Consider the following 15,785-nt stretch of genomic DNA (forward strand, 5'->3'; position numbering starts at 1 on the left):
TACATTTTGCAAAAGTAGGAAGAGTAAAAATTAAGGCTAAAAGGTAGGTCTGAGTTATCAGGGCTTGGATGTTTGGATGAAGTGTTTGAACTTCATTCCTTGGGTATAAGGGAGCCACTAAAATTTTGAACAGAAGAATAACATGAATAAACAGAAGTTTGGGAAGATTGAAATAATATAGCAAAAACAATGTTCAAAAAGAGTAATGAAGTTGGAGAACTTAGACTTACCAATTTCAAAATTTACTATAAAAAGCTACAATAATCAAGACTGTGTGGTAATGGCATAAAGATATATAGATTAATGGACAGAATTGAGAGTACAGAAGTAAACACTCATATTTATGGCAAATTAATTTTTAAAAAGGGTGTCAATACTAATTAATGGAGAAATAATAGTCTTTTCAACAAATGATGCTGGAACATACTAAATATCTATATACAAAACAATGGAATCATACCCCCTACCTTTTACCATATATAAAAACTAACTCATAATGAACCAAGCACATAAATGTAATAGCTAAAGCTACAAAACTTTTAAAACATAACAGTAAATCTTTGTGACCTTGAGTTAGAAAAGTTTATTAAATATAACACTAAAAGCACACGTGACTAAATAATAAATAAATAAATAAATATTTGGACTTCCTTGAAATAAAAAACTTTTGTGCTTCAAAGTGTGCCATCAAGAAAGTGAAAGGTGGCCGCTGCCTCTGGATGGAGCAAAGCATCAGTGGTTCCTTCTAACCAGTGCAGAGCTGACCCCTTTGGAAGGCTCAGCAACAGCAGCTCCTTACATGGAGGATCAATGCATTAGTGGTTCCTGCTCTTGGAGAATACAGAGGTGTTGGCTCCTTGTGGGGTGAGGGAACATCAGTGGCTCCCTCTTGCCGGTTGAGGTTGTTAATGGCTCTTTATGGGAGAGCAGAATGTGGCTCTTTGGGTGGCAAGTTGAATGAAGCAGCTTCTTGAGGGGAATGTGGAGCCCTAGCGGCTCCTTCTGGGGTTAGGCAAAGAAACAATGGGCCCTTCTGGGAAATGCAGCACTGATGCATCTCAGGGGGACAGTGAGAAGAAGGGTAGAAGTTTTTTTTTCTGGGTGTGGGGCATTTAGTGATAGCAGCTTCTTCTTGGGAAGATGCAGTGGTGGTGTCTCCTTCTAAGGGAGTAGACTAGTAGAAGCTCATTTTCTGATGAAATACAACAGAAATGACTGTGGAACTGGAAGCAAATAACCTGTGATTCCTTGGGGGAAGGAAGATTGATAGTGGATCCTTAGGGGACAGTGCAGTGGAGGATCCTTCTTGGGGAGCAAGGGAATGGCAGCTCCTTTGAGGATGCAGATAAGATACAACTTCTTGGGTTAGGGCAAAGTTGTAATGATTCCTTATAGAAGTGGCAGAGCAGCATGGGATCCAGGCAGCACCATCAACTGGGGTCAGTGCCAAGAAAGACTCCCTGGTGGTGAGGGCTGCTGGGGTTCACCTTCTGTTCTTTTCCCCCATGAGTGTTCCCTCTTGGTACCAGCTGCACCAGACTGGGACAAGGTAGGTAAGATACTTCCTACACTTTTTTGTATGGCCATGTTCAGGTTTTTGCCCCCCTGGGTTGTTATAATTATTTCATATATTCTGGAGCTCTCTCAGATATATTTTTGTGAGTATATAGTTGCTTATTCCTTATTTTTGTTGTTATCGTGGAAGGAAATGAGCATTTAGACCTTCTTACTCTGCTAATTTGCTGACATCCGTTCTATATAACTGAATTTGTATAAAATACTCAAAATGGGCAACTCTATAAAGATGTAGATTAGTGGTTGTCCAGGGCTCAAGTGAGTGGGTGATTACAGAATGATGGAGAAAGAGTGAATATTTTATTTCAGAGGTAGTGATCTTTCTAAAATTGATGTGGTTATGTTACAAAATTCTGTGAATATACTAAAACATTGAATTGTACCCTTTAAATGGTTGAATTGTATGGTATACAAATTCTATCTCAATAGAAATGTTATAAAAGTAATATGGCATCAGTTGGAAAAGGGATTGGAGAGGATGGAACTTGGAAGCAGAGAAACGTGTTAGGGGTTTTTGTAATAGTCTGGTTGAGAAAATAAAGTTCTATATGAGGGCAATATTCTTGGGAATTGGAAGGAGGAGAGCATGGCAACACAATATATTGTAGAGGTACAATCAGTAGAACTTACTATTTAGTTGCATGTGGAGTGTGTAAAGGTTAGAAGACAAAAACTAAAGTGTTGTGTGCGGGTAAGTAGGAGGGTTTTGTTATCATTACTAGATACTGGGAGCACAGATTAATAGGTTCTTTTTTCAAAGGAGGTAAGTGAATTCAGAACAATTTTAATTTTTGATGTGTTGTCAGGACAATCTTTAAAAGATGCTCAGTATCTAATTAAAAATTTCAGATTGGAGCTTAATGCTAGCAAGGGAGTTCTGGTTAAGTATTTAAGAGTCATCAATACATAGTTCATAATTGACACCAGAAAGGTAGCTAAAAGCGTTCATAGAGAGAGTATGGAAAAAAAACAAACGAGAAGAGAACTAGAGACAGAGCCTTGGGAAAATAGTTGAATATAAGAAGCAGCAGCAAGAAAAGGAGAACAAAGCAGTGCTAAAAAAGGAAGGAGGGAGGACATTATAAGATGAAAGAACAATATCAGAGTGGATTTACCAGGGGATTGGAACTGGACTTTTAAAGATAGGGGTATAGAAGAGAGGCTGAATGTGTCCCAGGAGTTAGAAGAGCAACATCATAAAACTAAAACGGAGAATGGTATGGAAATAATGGAAAAAAGATCTTAAAAGTCCTGAGGCTTATCCACCATAGCCTCTTGGGAAACCTGAGAATTGGGAAAAAGTTGATTTGGCCCAACTGGAGATCCCTGTTACCCTTCCTAGGTGAGGTTCTCACTTACCAATGGAACATCCCAGAAAGATCTGGCCCAGGGCCTAATGATTCTGCTTGTGTTTCCTGGATCTATTATTCTGCAGTGGATCCCATCAAGGTAAAGACAATATTGATTTCTTGGAGGTGAGTCTCATAAATGGGCAGAGCCCAACCCTGAAATAATGCAGCCCAGAGTTTGGGGAAAATTCCTCAAATGTGGTACTTATTTTAAAGACAGAAGGAGGGATGAAGGGAATAGGTAGTGCCATATCTTTGTCCTAAGGGTTTTCTTCTTTGTTTCTTTTCTTTTCTTTTTCCTTTTGGATCCTATAGGTGAGTATGTTCCCATTTAAAAAGCCTAGGATTGGTTGTCAAACAATTGGAGTTTTAGTCCCAAAATTTGTTTCAATATTGCTTTTGGAGTGAATTTCAATAGGGTATTATCTCCCCATTTCCTCATCTGGAAAATGAGTGTATCTATCTATCCAACCATTCACAGCCATCTGTCAGCAATAATTTATTGAGAGACTACTATATTTTAGGGATTTTATTTGGTGCTTTGGATGATAAAAATGTAAGATACAGTTCCCATCTTCAATCATATATATAATTAAATATATTATAATTATAATAAATAACAATATAATATAAATTAAATATAATATAAATTTATTTTTACATATATTTGTTTATATAAATATATATTATATGTATATGTATATGTATATGTATATGTATATATATATATATATTATATGTACAAATAAGTAAAATACTAACAGTTCCTTAAAAAAACATGTAATAGAAGGGTGCCTGGGTGGCTCCATTGGATAAACATCCAGCCCTTGACCTCAGCTCAGGTCATGATCTCACAGTTAGTGGGTTTGAGCCCCACATTGGGCTCTGCACTGACAGTGCAGAGCCTGCTAGGGATTTTCTCTCTCCATCTCTCTGCCTCTCCCCTGCTCATGTGCTCTTTATTTCTCTCTCTCAAAATAAATAAATAAACTTTCAAAAATAATAAAAGAACCCATATAATAGAAAGTGCTGTGAGGGGCCCATGAGAGAATGATTACTTTTGGTTGGAGGAGATGATTAAAGGGAAGCTGGAGAATGCACCACAATGAAAGGTACATGTATTTCATACTTTAAGCCTTGAAGACTAAGTAGCAGTATATACCTTAAGATAAGGTATGTGGCAGAGGGAAGGCATTATACAAAGAAGAAACAACATAAGGAAAGGCACTGGGTTGTGAAGGTGCCTTGTGAGTTTGGAGATCAATGGATAGGCCAGCCTGGCTAAAACATAGGTTGCATAGGTACCTCTTATCTGTATCTCAAATTATTGTGAGGATGAATTCAGATAATATATTAGAGGTGCTTATAAATGTAAGACATTATGATCAAGTGCTGAGTACAGTAGGCTTGACTTAGAAGTCAGTCTGGCACCATGTACAACACTGCTACCCAGGAACAACTCCATTTGATTTACTGTCTCCCCCTTCCTCCCATCCTCAGGACATGTATAGTGGTCTTGTTGGACCCTTGACCATCTGCCGAAAGGGCATCCTGGAGCCTTATGGAGGACGGAGTGACATGGACAGAGAATTTGCCTTGTTATTCTTGATCTTTGATGAGAACCAGTCTTGGTATCTAGAGGAGAATGTAGCAACCCATGGGGCCCAGGAGCCAGGCCGTGTTAACCTACAGAATGAGACTTTTTTGGAGAGCAATAAAATGCATGGTCTGTAGAAAATAACCTACCTTTCTTCCAAAGAACTCCCCATTGGTTTCATGGAGGTATATGATAGGCCCATCACTACCTAAGGGAGCATAATTGAAAGTACGGGAAAGTAGGAAGGTGGTATGTGGGCAAATTAAAATAACTGTCTCCTACTATTGTACATTTATATATACAAAATATATAAGTAGTCAGCATTAGATCAAGAGCACATAAAGCAAGAAGCTGACTCTGTAAAGTTGTTGTAGTGACACCAGCATACTTTAACACACTAGAAAAGAAAGATGGAAATTTGTGACTCTCATTGTACCTGGTAGGTTGGTTGTTTAGGGTCCTTCTATTTCAAAATCCTGAGTTTAGTCTCTCAGTATCATTTTATTTCTTTCCCCACCTGGATCTGGAATGTACTTTCTCAATAGATTCCAAGATAGACAAATGAAGGACAGCTTGTCTTTTAGTCTAATTTCACAACAAAGTTTCAATTTACAAATAGGAAAGAACCGCAGAGAAAATAATGCTGGATTTATATTACATACAATGAAGAGATTTTGATGCTTGAATGGATTTTGGAAGAAAATTGTGCATCCAAGCCTTCCTTTGTTTCAAAGATCTGTGTAGCATTTCACAAACAAAAGAAAATCTAAAATAAGAGTGAGAACTTAAATACATTTAAATGTGTGAAGTGATTTCTCACCATCCTTTCTAGTGTAATATTTCTTTGACGTGAGGATAAGGTGCAGCTTTGATAGTGATTCCAATGGAACTCAAAATTAGTATCTCATTGTCGCATTGATTCTAGCTATTTCCCCTTGCTGGAGATAAAAATGATTCACATTGAAATAGAAGATTCACAAACTGAACAATATGAACTTTGTATCTTCTGACGAATCAGAGAAATTAGTTGCCCAGGAGAAAAAGGGAATTAGGGCACATTTACAACTTTCTAGTGTCCATTTGTTTGGTTAATGCCCATTTCTATCTGTTTGTTTATATGTTCATTCATCCAAACTCCTCAGACATCAATCCATCTACTTATGTATCAGGAATTTGTTGAACACTTTCTAAATGCTGGTACTGAAGATAGAAAGATAATGTTAGATTCTGAGGGAAAACAAATAATATATCCTTCCTTTCCCTTCCAGATTCTTGAAACAATTGAGAAAAAAAAAAAAAAAGATAGAAATGCTTATGACCAAATGTGGGCTTACTGAGAATTAGTTCCTGAGAAGGACACTGAATTTATTTCTGAAGCTAAATGGGCTTACTGATACTCCTCCTGCAGGGAATAGATTTTCTACCCTGACATTGATATAAATAAACAACAATAGCCTCCCCTTTGCAGCAGTAGAATCTTCTTTACAATGTAATATTAAATCAATTTGAATTCTTTTCTATGTCAAGACTGATTCAAGAGAGAGAAGATTCACAAAGGGTAGAGTTGAGCATCTTTAGTTCCTTTTTTACAAATTCACAATTTGATTGGGGTAAATAAATGACAGGTTACAAATGTTCCTTCCATTATTTCCACTCTTGAAACGTAGAGTAAATATGACTTTCCCTCCATAAGAATATGTGGGGCACAGGAATGTGCTCTGGGCATAGTCCTGACAATATGAATTAACATGGCTATGAGTAGTTTGTTGTCCTTAGAGCATAGGATGTGGCCTGTGAAGAAACAGATAATGAAGCCTATGCAATTAATATAATTATTAATTCCAAGAATATTGCAAGTACTTTTTATTTAACATGTATTGTAGGCTCAGGTGTCTTCTGGGTGCTCTGAAGAATATAAGGAAACTATATTAGTATAGTATATACTTTCATTTCCTGCTTACTAGGAACCTATAGTCCAGTTGGAGATATGAGCTTCCACCAATTTAAAGATAGGTAAGTATATAAGGGAGGTTTTGGTGACTTCCAAATATGGTACAGACAGTACTGGAGGAGTTCAGAGGTAGAAGTAAATGAAGGGAAAGAGAGTTACTAAGAGGAGCTAGATCAAGGAAGTGTTCTTGGATAAGGTAAAGTTATGATTGTGCTTTGAAAAGATGAATAAAAGAAGGCAGGATTTCTAGGGGGAAATATCAGAAGCATGAGCAAGGACACAAAGAACATGAATATGAGGCCATATTGGGTATGGTGAATAAATCACCTTCATTGGAAAAAATGTGTTAGATAATGGGAAATGATTTTGAGAAGGTGGTTTGGCCTTATATTGTGAAGGACCTTGTTGGCTGAACTAAGGAGCTTGATCTTTTAGGCATGAGGCATCTATTATAGTATTTTAAGCAGTAGAAAGAAATGGTCAGATTAGATATTTAGAAAGACCACTCTTACAACACCAATGTGTAAGATAGACTTATGGGATGCAAATGTTATAGAGATTAGAGTAATTAAGAAGATATTATTATCATCAAACATGATAGGGACTAGCCCTAAGGCAATGGCAATGGGAAATCAAAACAAAAGATATGAGACTTTTTTTTTTTTACAGCCATTAATGGAAAGCTCTACAGCAACCTCAGGGGTCTTACCATGTACCAAGGAGAACGAGTGGCATGGTACATGCTGGCCATGGGCCAAGATATTGACCTACACACTATCCACTTCCATGCAGAGAGTTTCCTATATCGGGTGAGCTGGCAAAGGGCTGAGTACCTCAGGAACAATTAGAGGAATGCTTTGACAGTCATTAAGAAAGGGATAGCTTCTTAAGGAACAAGATAATAGTTAAAAGAGGAGAGGTCTTGTACATGGAGAATTGAACTGGGAACTCTAGCTTGGCTGTGTACTCCAGGGTTAGTCACTTCCCTCTAGTCCTTGGCTTTCCCCTCTGATATAGAAGAAATGAGTAGCTCAAAGGAAAAAAAAAGAAGAAGTGAGTAGCTCATTTGTGGTGTAAGTAGATTGAAGAAACCGAAGTAATTGAACATCAGTCAAGGACTGGAGTGCCAGTAAACAGTGATCCTAAGAGCAAGAAATTTCATAGTGATGTCTCAGAATCTATGAAAGTTCTTAATCCATTATAAGAAACTTCAATTCAGAAGCTACATGGAACAACATGTAGGTTTTGAAAAAGAAGTTTTAGCCTTAGGGGAAGGGGGCAGTTGAAGGGAAAGGGAGTTGAAGGATAGCATAGAGGAGGAATCTAAATTGAGATAAATTTCTAAAGGAAATAAGTAGTTCCTTCCTAGGAGTCAAGGATTAAGCCAATTTCCCCAGATGTCAGCATGATGAAAAGTATGGAGATACTAATGTTAGCTCCCAAAGCGTCCTTTGGGACACTTTAAGGAAAAGTAGGAAGATAGGGTCTCTGCTGATGGTTCAATTTGTGTGGGCAGATTTATAGAGGAGATAGATCAGGTGTACTTGTTAAGCTGCTCTCTGATCTATGAATCTTGGAGCCCCATGTCCCTGATTTGGACATCCAAGTTTTTTAGCTCCTATAAGCTCTAAGATGAACTCTTTACCCTTCATTTCTTCTCCTCCACCCCAATCTCTTTTGCAGAATGGAGAGAGCTACCGTGCAGATGTTGTAGATCTGTTCCCAGGGACCTTTGAGGTTGTGGAGATGGTAGCCAGCAACCCTGGGACATGGCTGATGCACTGCCACGTTTCTGACCATGTCCATGCTGGCATGGAGACCCTTTTTACTGTCTTGTCCCAAAGAGGTAAGGTATAACTTCCCCCAAGATTGGAAATCTTTGAATACTTTATGTAGTCTACAGGAACCAGATAATCCCAAGAAATTCCTTACCCCTGTCTTTCTGATCCCAGAAGAACCAGGACTTAAGACAGTGCATGCCACACTCAGGTGTTCTCCCAACTATATTTCTCATTCTCCATTGTTCCCTTGCTCCTTCCCCATCCTAATTACTTTGACACTTGTTGATTTCACATGGGTTGACCCTGCCTGAAACTCATTAGGCTCTATGCATTGTTGCTTAGCATAGATTTGCTTCCTTTGAAATATATTTCACTTAAATAGAAATCTATTATTTTAGGATTCATTAGAAGTACTCACTATTTCAAGAAATCTTGCTAATGAGTTCTTTAAAAAATAAATATAGTTCTAATAGTCACCCCTTAATTGATTTGTTTTGTGGAGCTTGTGAAAAAGTTCTGTCTGTCTTGGAACAACTATGTCTAAAGCTAGATGGACATATTGGCCTTTAGTTATGGCTTATCTCAGAAAGAGTTGCTACCAAGGGTGCAAAAAGGTTTTGCCTTTTTTTTCTTTTTTAATATGGAGAGTGAATTGCTGGGTTGGTTTCTTTATCAGTCAATTTTTGATCATTACCAAGAACATAAAAGTTTTGGCTGGCTATGGATTTTGTCTTTTGGTCATTAATTGTTTAGGAATCTCTTGACCTGTGTCTAGGATTTTCAGTCATTTGCACTCTATCAGCAGAAATACAAAGTTTGAAAATGTTTTTGGGCTTTTAAACAAGCTTAGCAAACCAGGGTAGAGAATACAACTCTGCTCTTTACCCCCAGGGGAAGAGAAATTTTCCATTATAATAACCTGTATCTTTGAAAAGCTTTGTTCTCTAATAATCTATACTGCTAAAATGTGTCTTCAACTTACTACTATAGTACTATTCCTTACTACTCAGACAGGTACACAAAACTCTTTGTTGTGTTTTGTCAGCCCTTAGAAACAAAGTCAAGTGATAAATTGATGTGTAATCAAGATGCTATAGGTTCAAGACAACAGGTTATGTCTGTGTATAGTAATGGGTCATCCAAAATCTGGACCATTTCACAAAATTATCTCAATATATAACATCAAAGAACTTCCATGAATAAAGATAACTCATATCTCTCTCTGACAATGAGCCAGCCTACAAAGCCTACCTATTTGCTTTTTATTGTTTGTTTATACCTCACGATAGTCTAATTCAGTATTGCTCCAACCACATATATGCTACCTGGCCAACCAGAGGGAATAGTTGTAGACAGGGAAGAAAGGGCTAATTGTTGAAACAACGTTCCTAATGAGGAAACAGGGTATGAAAACCAGAGATAAAATGAAAAAATAGACTGGAATAGATTTTTTTTTACTAAAAGAAGAGAAGACAGAAAAGTAAATGATCATTGTATAAGTTTGGGTGAGGAGTCTGACAGAAAGAATATTTATTTCCTGGTCTCTGCTTCATTTGTTCATTTGTGGGAGAGAATTCATCTGCTTAGAGTGAAGGATAGAAAGTAGGATAAGGAACTTGAAGAGAGTGGGCTAAGGTTTGAAATAACCACTTTGGGAGATGGGAAAACAAAGGTTACTCTGAGTGATAGAAAATAATTATTGGCAGGAAAAATTGAGGGCTTAGTTAAAGTTTGACACAAAGAATACTTATCTTTACAATTACATGATTTTTATGCACCAACATTCAGCATACCAGACAAAACACAGAGAAATCATACTCACTGTGGTTTCATCAGTCAATTATAATTGACTGATTGGTAAGTCAGTAGTTGAAGTGATAGACCATAGAGTCTAGCTAGACCAGGAATGGGGTAAACAAAAAAAAGGCATGATAAAGCTGACAGTTTGGGAAAAAATGGAAGGATCCAGGAGCTAGAGATCTGTATGAGGTGATGATAACAGGTTAAATGGAATAAGTATCATTAAACTATGTAAGGAAGAGGAGGCTGTTGTTAGATTTTATATTTCTGAGATGGAGCAGTTCTGAATAACAAGTTCAATGTGACCATGGGAATTGTTAATAGAATTAGAGTAGATATAAAAGTTGTTAGAATTAAAAGGTACAGAAACTGTGAAGTTTGAAGGATGAATGGGTCAACACCTATGGTGGGAATGGAGGAATGGGAAGACTGAGTCAGGTAGCAAAGACTTCCGTGAATGAAAAGAACTACTAGGTAACAGTAACAAAAAGTGGTTGTGAGTTTTGTAGCCAAATAATATAATCTTCAAAACAGATAGATATTTACTCTAAAAGGGGAGGAACAATTATCTAAAAGCAGTATTGAGAGGATATAAAAGAAACATAGTCCTCAGAGAAGAGCTCAGCCTCATTAAAGCAAGAAGAGGAAGCAGTGTTCTCAAAAGGGTTTGAATATGTAGGGATGTAGTTTTGACAAGGAGCAGAGATTTATTGAAGGGAGGGTGGGAAAGGGTGACAAAGAACACAAGAATGTGGGTAGGAAATATCAATAAATATGTACATAATGGCAGAGGGGTGACTTACCTTTTGGACTCCTAAGCCTATGTTTTTGCTTATATTTTTGTCACTACTCAAAATCAAATACATATGCCAATAATGACTTTGACCATAAGGTAATTAATTCCAGGCACCTTCCTTTTGCTTAGGATACTACAGAGAAATTCCTCTATCCAATGCCAATGCCCAGAGAAAACCTGTGGATTGGTAGGAAGAATAACAGCGCTAACTAACCTCTTTTTTTTTCTTTTCTACCAGAACACGTAAGCACTATCACCACCATCACCAAAGAGATTGGAAAAGGTAGGAAGGATAATGTATAAACTGTGTACTTATATGTGGTATGTACTTGGGGGGAGGTGTAGTGCCTCTAGAAAATGAGATTCACTACCAAAACATGGACTACAATACTAGCAGGAAGCACCCTGAAATTTCTGTAATACTTCAAAAGTCAGGAACCCAAGGTTCAGTTTTTCTCAGCATATTTATTCTCTCTGTCCCCTATTCCCAACATCCTAAGTTAGGGAAAACAGCCTTACCCCAATTGAAAGTTGCTATCTTAGCTTCTCACCTAATGTGTGAAGGGGGTGGTGGTGGTGGATTCAAGGTTTCTTTGGGTTAGACATGAAGGAGCTGTAACACAGACATAAATTATTCACAGAGACAGTATGAAACTAGTATAAATACCATACAATCTACATCAACTTTTTTATTCTTGTTTCTATGGAATACCAAATAGTTGACTCTTTGAAACCAGCCATTGCTGCCATTCACAAAAGTAGAAATTATTTTCCTACCTAAACTAGGTCCAAATAGTGGGCCTTACCTACCTCACTCTCCCCCATCCCATTTGTACATGGACTGAGAAAGGCTCAGAGAGTTATGAAAAGTAGAAGGGATGCTACAGACCATCAGTTTAATATGGGGATTTTTTTCAGCTATGTTTTGAAAAGTCCTAATGATCTCCCCACGTATTTTATAAACTGTGAACCAGGAGACTAAGGTATGTTTTGGAGGGATTGGGAATAGTAAAAGTGAGGTTGGGATAGTGTAAACTCTTGGTCTAATAAAGCCCAATAATTTTCTACATGAGAAATTGAGAAATGGAAAGTAATTTGTCCAAGATCACAAGAGGAGTAAGTAGTAGAATGTAAACTTAGAACTATGAAGTTTCCAGCTTCCATTTTAACTCACAGTTCATCTTTTCTTATTTCTTTAATAATGTTCATTCATCCATTTATATATTTATCAAACATGGGCTGAGTTCCAGGGAAACCAAAACAAGTAAGATATTACTCTCCAGGAGATTTGCATCTATAAATGGAATGAGATACAAAAACAATAATTGCATTGCTGGTATATATTGTAAAAAGGGGCAACACGACAGCTATTAATTATTGTTCATTTGCTATCTTCCAGGTGCTATGCTAAATATTTTATAAATATTAACTCATTTAAATATCACAATAAACCTCTGACCTAAGTATAGTTCTTATCATCATTTTATAAAAAAGGAGACTGAAGTCCAAAAGTGAGGGAGATAGTTCACTTGGCCCAGGCAAGTAAATCATGAGAATACAAACAGTACAGATACTTTGGGAACACAGAAGAAAGGACCATTAACTGACCTCAAATGTAACATTTAATATGGGTATAGAAAAGTGAAGAGGGAGAAAGGGTGGCCTGAAAGAGGGTCACCTGTTCTTGGAAACAAAGAATCAGTTGCTGTGGCTAAAGAGTATAATATAAAACCAAAATGGTAAGCTAGAGCCTGATTGTGAGAGTTGGAATGCCTGGCTTGATTCATAGCTTTGCTGTGTAGGTTAATTGGAGATCACCAAAAGTTTGTAACTAAACAATCATATTATTTCACCTCAAAAGATCGATGTGACATCAGTGTATCAAGACTAAAAGAGCTGAGAGACAAGACGGCACAGTGGTAGGCTGTTGTCATGGTACAAATAGTCAAATTGAGCATTTATAAGCTAGATGATTGAGTCAAACTGCCTCCTTGAAAATTCCACTCATTGCTCCCAATTCTATCCTGTGGAAACATATAAACCAAATCCAATTATTTTTATTGTTAGTTTTACATCACAAACATTTATATATTTGAAGAAATATATCAGGGCCCTTTCTACTCAGTTTTAGTTCTTTCCATGGGGGTAAAGAAAACAGTGATTCCTAAGGGCTTTCTTAGCAGTGACTTCCTGTTACACAAATTCTTTGTAACCTATAAACCTGTATTCATCAGCTGGTCTTTTTAGGGATAGGAGCAATTCTTCTGCCCTATGTTGATGGAGTTATTTCCTATTTCCTGAGTTGACCGTGAATGGTGCCACATTAGAGTACTCTCCAGCTCAGGGTGCCATTTTTCTCTTGTTCTATTTCAGCATCAATCCTCAGAGACATTGGAGAAGGCAATGTGAGAGTGCTGGGCATGCGGATCCCTGTAAAGAATATTGAGATACTGGCTTCTCTTTTAATTGCCATGAGTATCATTCTCCTCCTCATTGCTCTAGCTCTTGGTGGTGTGATCTGGTACCAGTTTCAACAGAGAAAGCTACGACGCAACAGGAGGTCCATCCTGGATGACAGCTTCAAGCTTCTGTCCCTCAAACAGTAGCAGTTGGGTCCTGCAACTTCACATCTTGAATGCAGTCTCAACAGGTCATGCTCTAGTAACTGACTCCACTGTCAAAGGGACGAGTGGTAGGCAGAGTAGGGAAATAAACTCATCTGGGAATTTCTTCACCTATTTATTTACATGGAAATTATGTACCTTCTCTTTTTCTTTATTTTTTTCTCCACTTGGGAAGCTGGGGCAAGAGAGTCCCATATTATCTTATATCACAAATTTCAACAGCTGGATTATATCAACCACTGACACTTGGAAGATCTGGAAATTACTAATAATCTATTCTTACAAAGTAGATATCTAAGGTAAAATCAATTGATTAGGTTTTTATTGCTTTTTCAGAACCTAGGTAAGTGAGCTGTGAAGATAATCCACATCTAAACTAAGGGCTAACAACATGGGCATGATGGAGAATGTGTGGGGTGGGATTTGAAGATCCAAATTTTATTTTGATTCTCCTTGGAAATAAACTATTTTGGAAAAGAAGTAGATGGAATATTATTGCTATGAGCACCTACAACCTCTGGAGCCAGAAGCTCCTCAGGAAGTCAGTCTTCAAAATTTCTGGCACAGTTTTCCACTCCATACTGTAGGCAAAAAATACTGTATGTTAAAGTACTTGTTAGAACACTATAAGAGTGAATATGGTGATTTTAATGATCTCTGTGGCCTCTGGGAATCTGTGACCATGATTGAAACAAAGAACACTCACTGGGAGGGGGTATAATATGGGTCTACCTATCTTTTTTGTGGGGCGTATGTGTTTGTGTTTTGGAAAAAATAAAACTAAGTCAGACTGGTGGGTACCATCTTCTAACACATAGGTGCCAAAACACTTTTGAATTCTAAGAAAATTTTCCAGAGAGAAACAGAAGTCTGAGACAAAGCTTAAACCTATCCACTGGGCAAGGTGAGATGGGCACCAATCTTGTGGACTCTTTGGCAATTGGGCGTATGAGAGGTCTACTTGCAATTTTTGGAGTTTTTTTTTTTTTTAAATAGGACAGACTCCTTTCTGGTTATCTTAAAGCAATATTCTTTTGTTGCCTGTAAGTTCAAGCCTCTCTGAAATCTTGGTGGGAGACCACAGATGAACAATATGTAGAGTAAGGATGAGATAGGATGATCCACCCTCGCTATATATCCATAATACCATTTCACATGGGAAATGAAGAAAAGAAGACATTAGAAGCAGAATTAAGATAATAACTGAAATATGTACTGGTTTACACTTTACAAAACATCTAATACCTGATTGCATTTAACTCACCTTAGCTTTATCAGAGTGATACTTTGTTTTATATTTGAGTAAACAAATGATCAGATAGAGTAATTTTATCCACGGGCATTCAACTAGAAGTTGAGCAAGGATTCATGTCAATCTATTTGACTCCAAATACTTGTTTTATCCTGGTGTATCATAGAAACATCCACCAATCTCCATCCTTTGTACCCATATTAACTGCAATTTTCTTGTCTTCCCAGCCAATCTCTCTGCCTAATTAGGTATCCTATACAGATCAAATGTAGAAACCCACAGGGCTAGTATTCAGTTGCCATATAATGTTGAAGGTTGGAAGAGAAACCATGGTCCTGAGCCTATTATTCATATTGCTTTACTGTGGTCAGTGGCTTTCTGGTGAGCTTTACTGGAAATCTCAGAAAAATAACAGGGGAAGGAGATGATGGAAGGTTTAAATTGCTAGTTATAAAATAAAATGGTGGGGTATTTAAGCCATTGCAAAATCAATGCACATAAAAGCAAACAATTTTGGTCTATGGTAAATGTGGAGGTTATTGAAAACCCAGTGCACACTGAGGACTCGAGTCAATTAATAGCTATGATTTGCACACAACTGGGATGTTGTTATCTTGGTCATGGTCATGAATCAGAGACAAAGAAAAGTAGGTGGAATGAGGATAAGTTTCCCCTGAGGATGTAACCCTCCTACAGATTGGGGAAACTAAGCTCAAGCCCATATATATATATATATATATATATATATATATGTATATATGTATTTTTGTGGTGGTTTTTCTCCCAGTGGGGATGTAGAAGATGTTTTTGACAATTAAGTGACACTTCCATTCGTTCAGTTGATCAAGCCAGTTGGTGAGCCTTGTCTGTTTGCCTCTTAAATTGCTATAACTGATTCACTTGTTTGTATCTTTACTGCTACCACCTCAGTCTAAAAAACAACAATCTTTTACCTGGACTAGAATGGTAGCCTCATTATTACTCTCCTTGCATTTACTCTAGCCCTTCACATTTTTTCCTCCATGCAGAAAAGTGATGTTTTAAAAATATAAATTGGGCT

General features: G+C 37.4%; 1 protein-coding gene across 1 annotated transcript in view; it reads left to right on the top strand.

Moving 5' to 3' along the window:
• Nucleotides 1-15,423, top strand: part of HEPH (hephaestin) — an 82,592-nt gene extending 67,169 nt beyond the window's left edge. The window contains exons 15-20 of the mRNA XM_049644674.1: nucleotides 2,918-3,024; nucleotides 4,425-4,650; nucleotides 7,142-7,281; nucleotides 8,156-8,318; nucleotides 11,088-11,132; nucleotides 13,223-15,423. Coding sequence (XP_049500631.1) covers nucleotides 2,918-3,024; nucleotides 4,425-4,650; nucleotides 7,142-7,281; nucleotides 8,156-8,318; nucleotides 11,088-11,132; nucleotides 13,223-13,455 — 914 coding nt within the window. The 3' untranslated portion in view covers nucleotides 13,456-15,423. The remainder of the gene's footprint in view (nucleotides 1-2,917; nucleotides 3,025-4,424; nucleotides 4,651-7,141; nucleotides 7,282-8,155; nucleotides 8,319-11,087; nucleotides 11,133-13,222) is intronic.
• Nucleotides 15,424-15,785: the final 362 nt, after the last annotated feature.

This window comes from Panthera uncia, chromosome X (genome assembly GCF_023721935.1).
Source record: "Panthera uncia isolate 11264 chromosome X, Puncia_PCG_1.0, whole genome shotgun sequence".
NCBI lineage: Eukaryota > Metazoa > Chordata > Mammalia > Carnivora > Felidae > Panthera > Panthera uncia.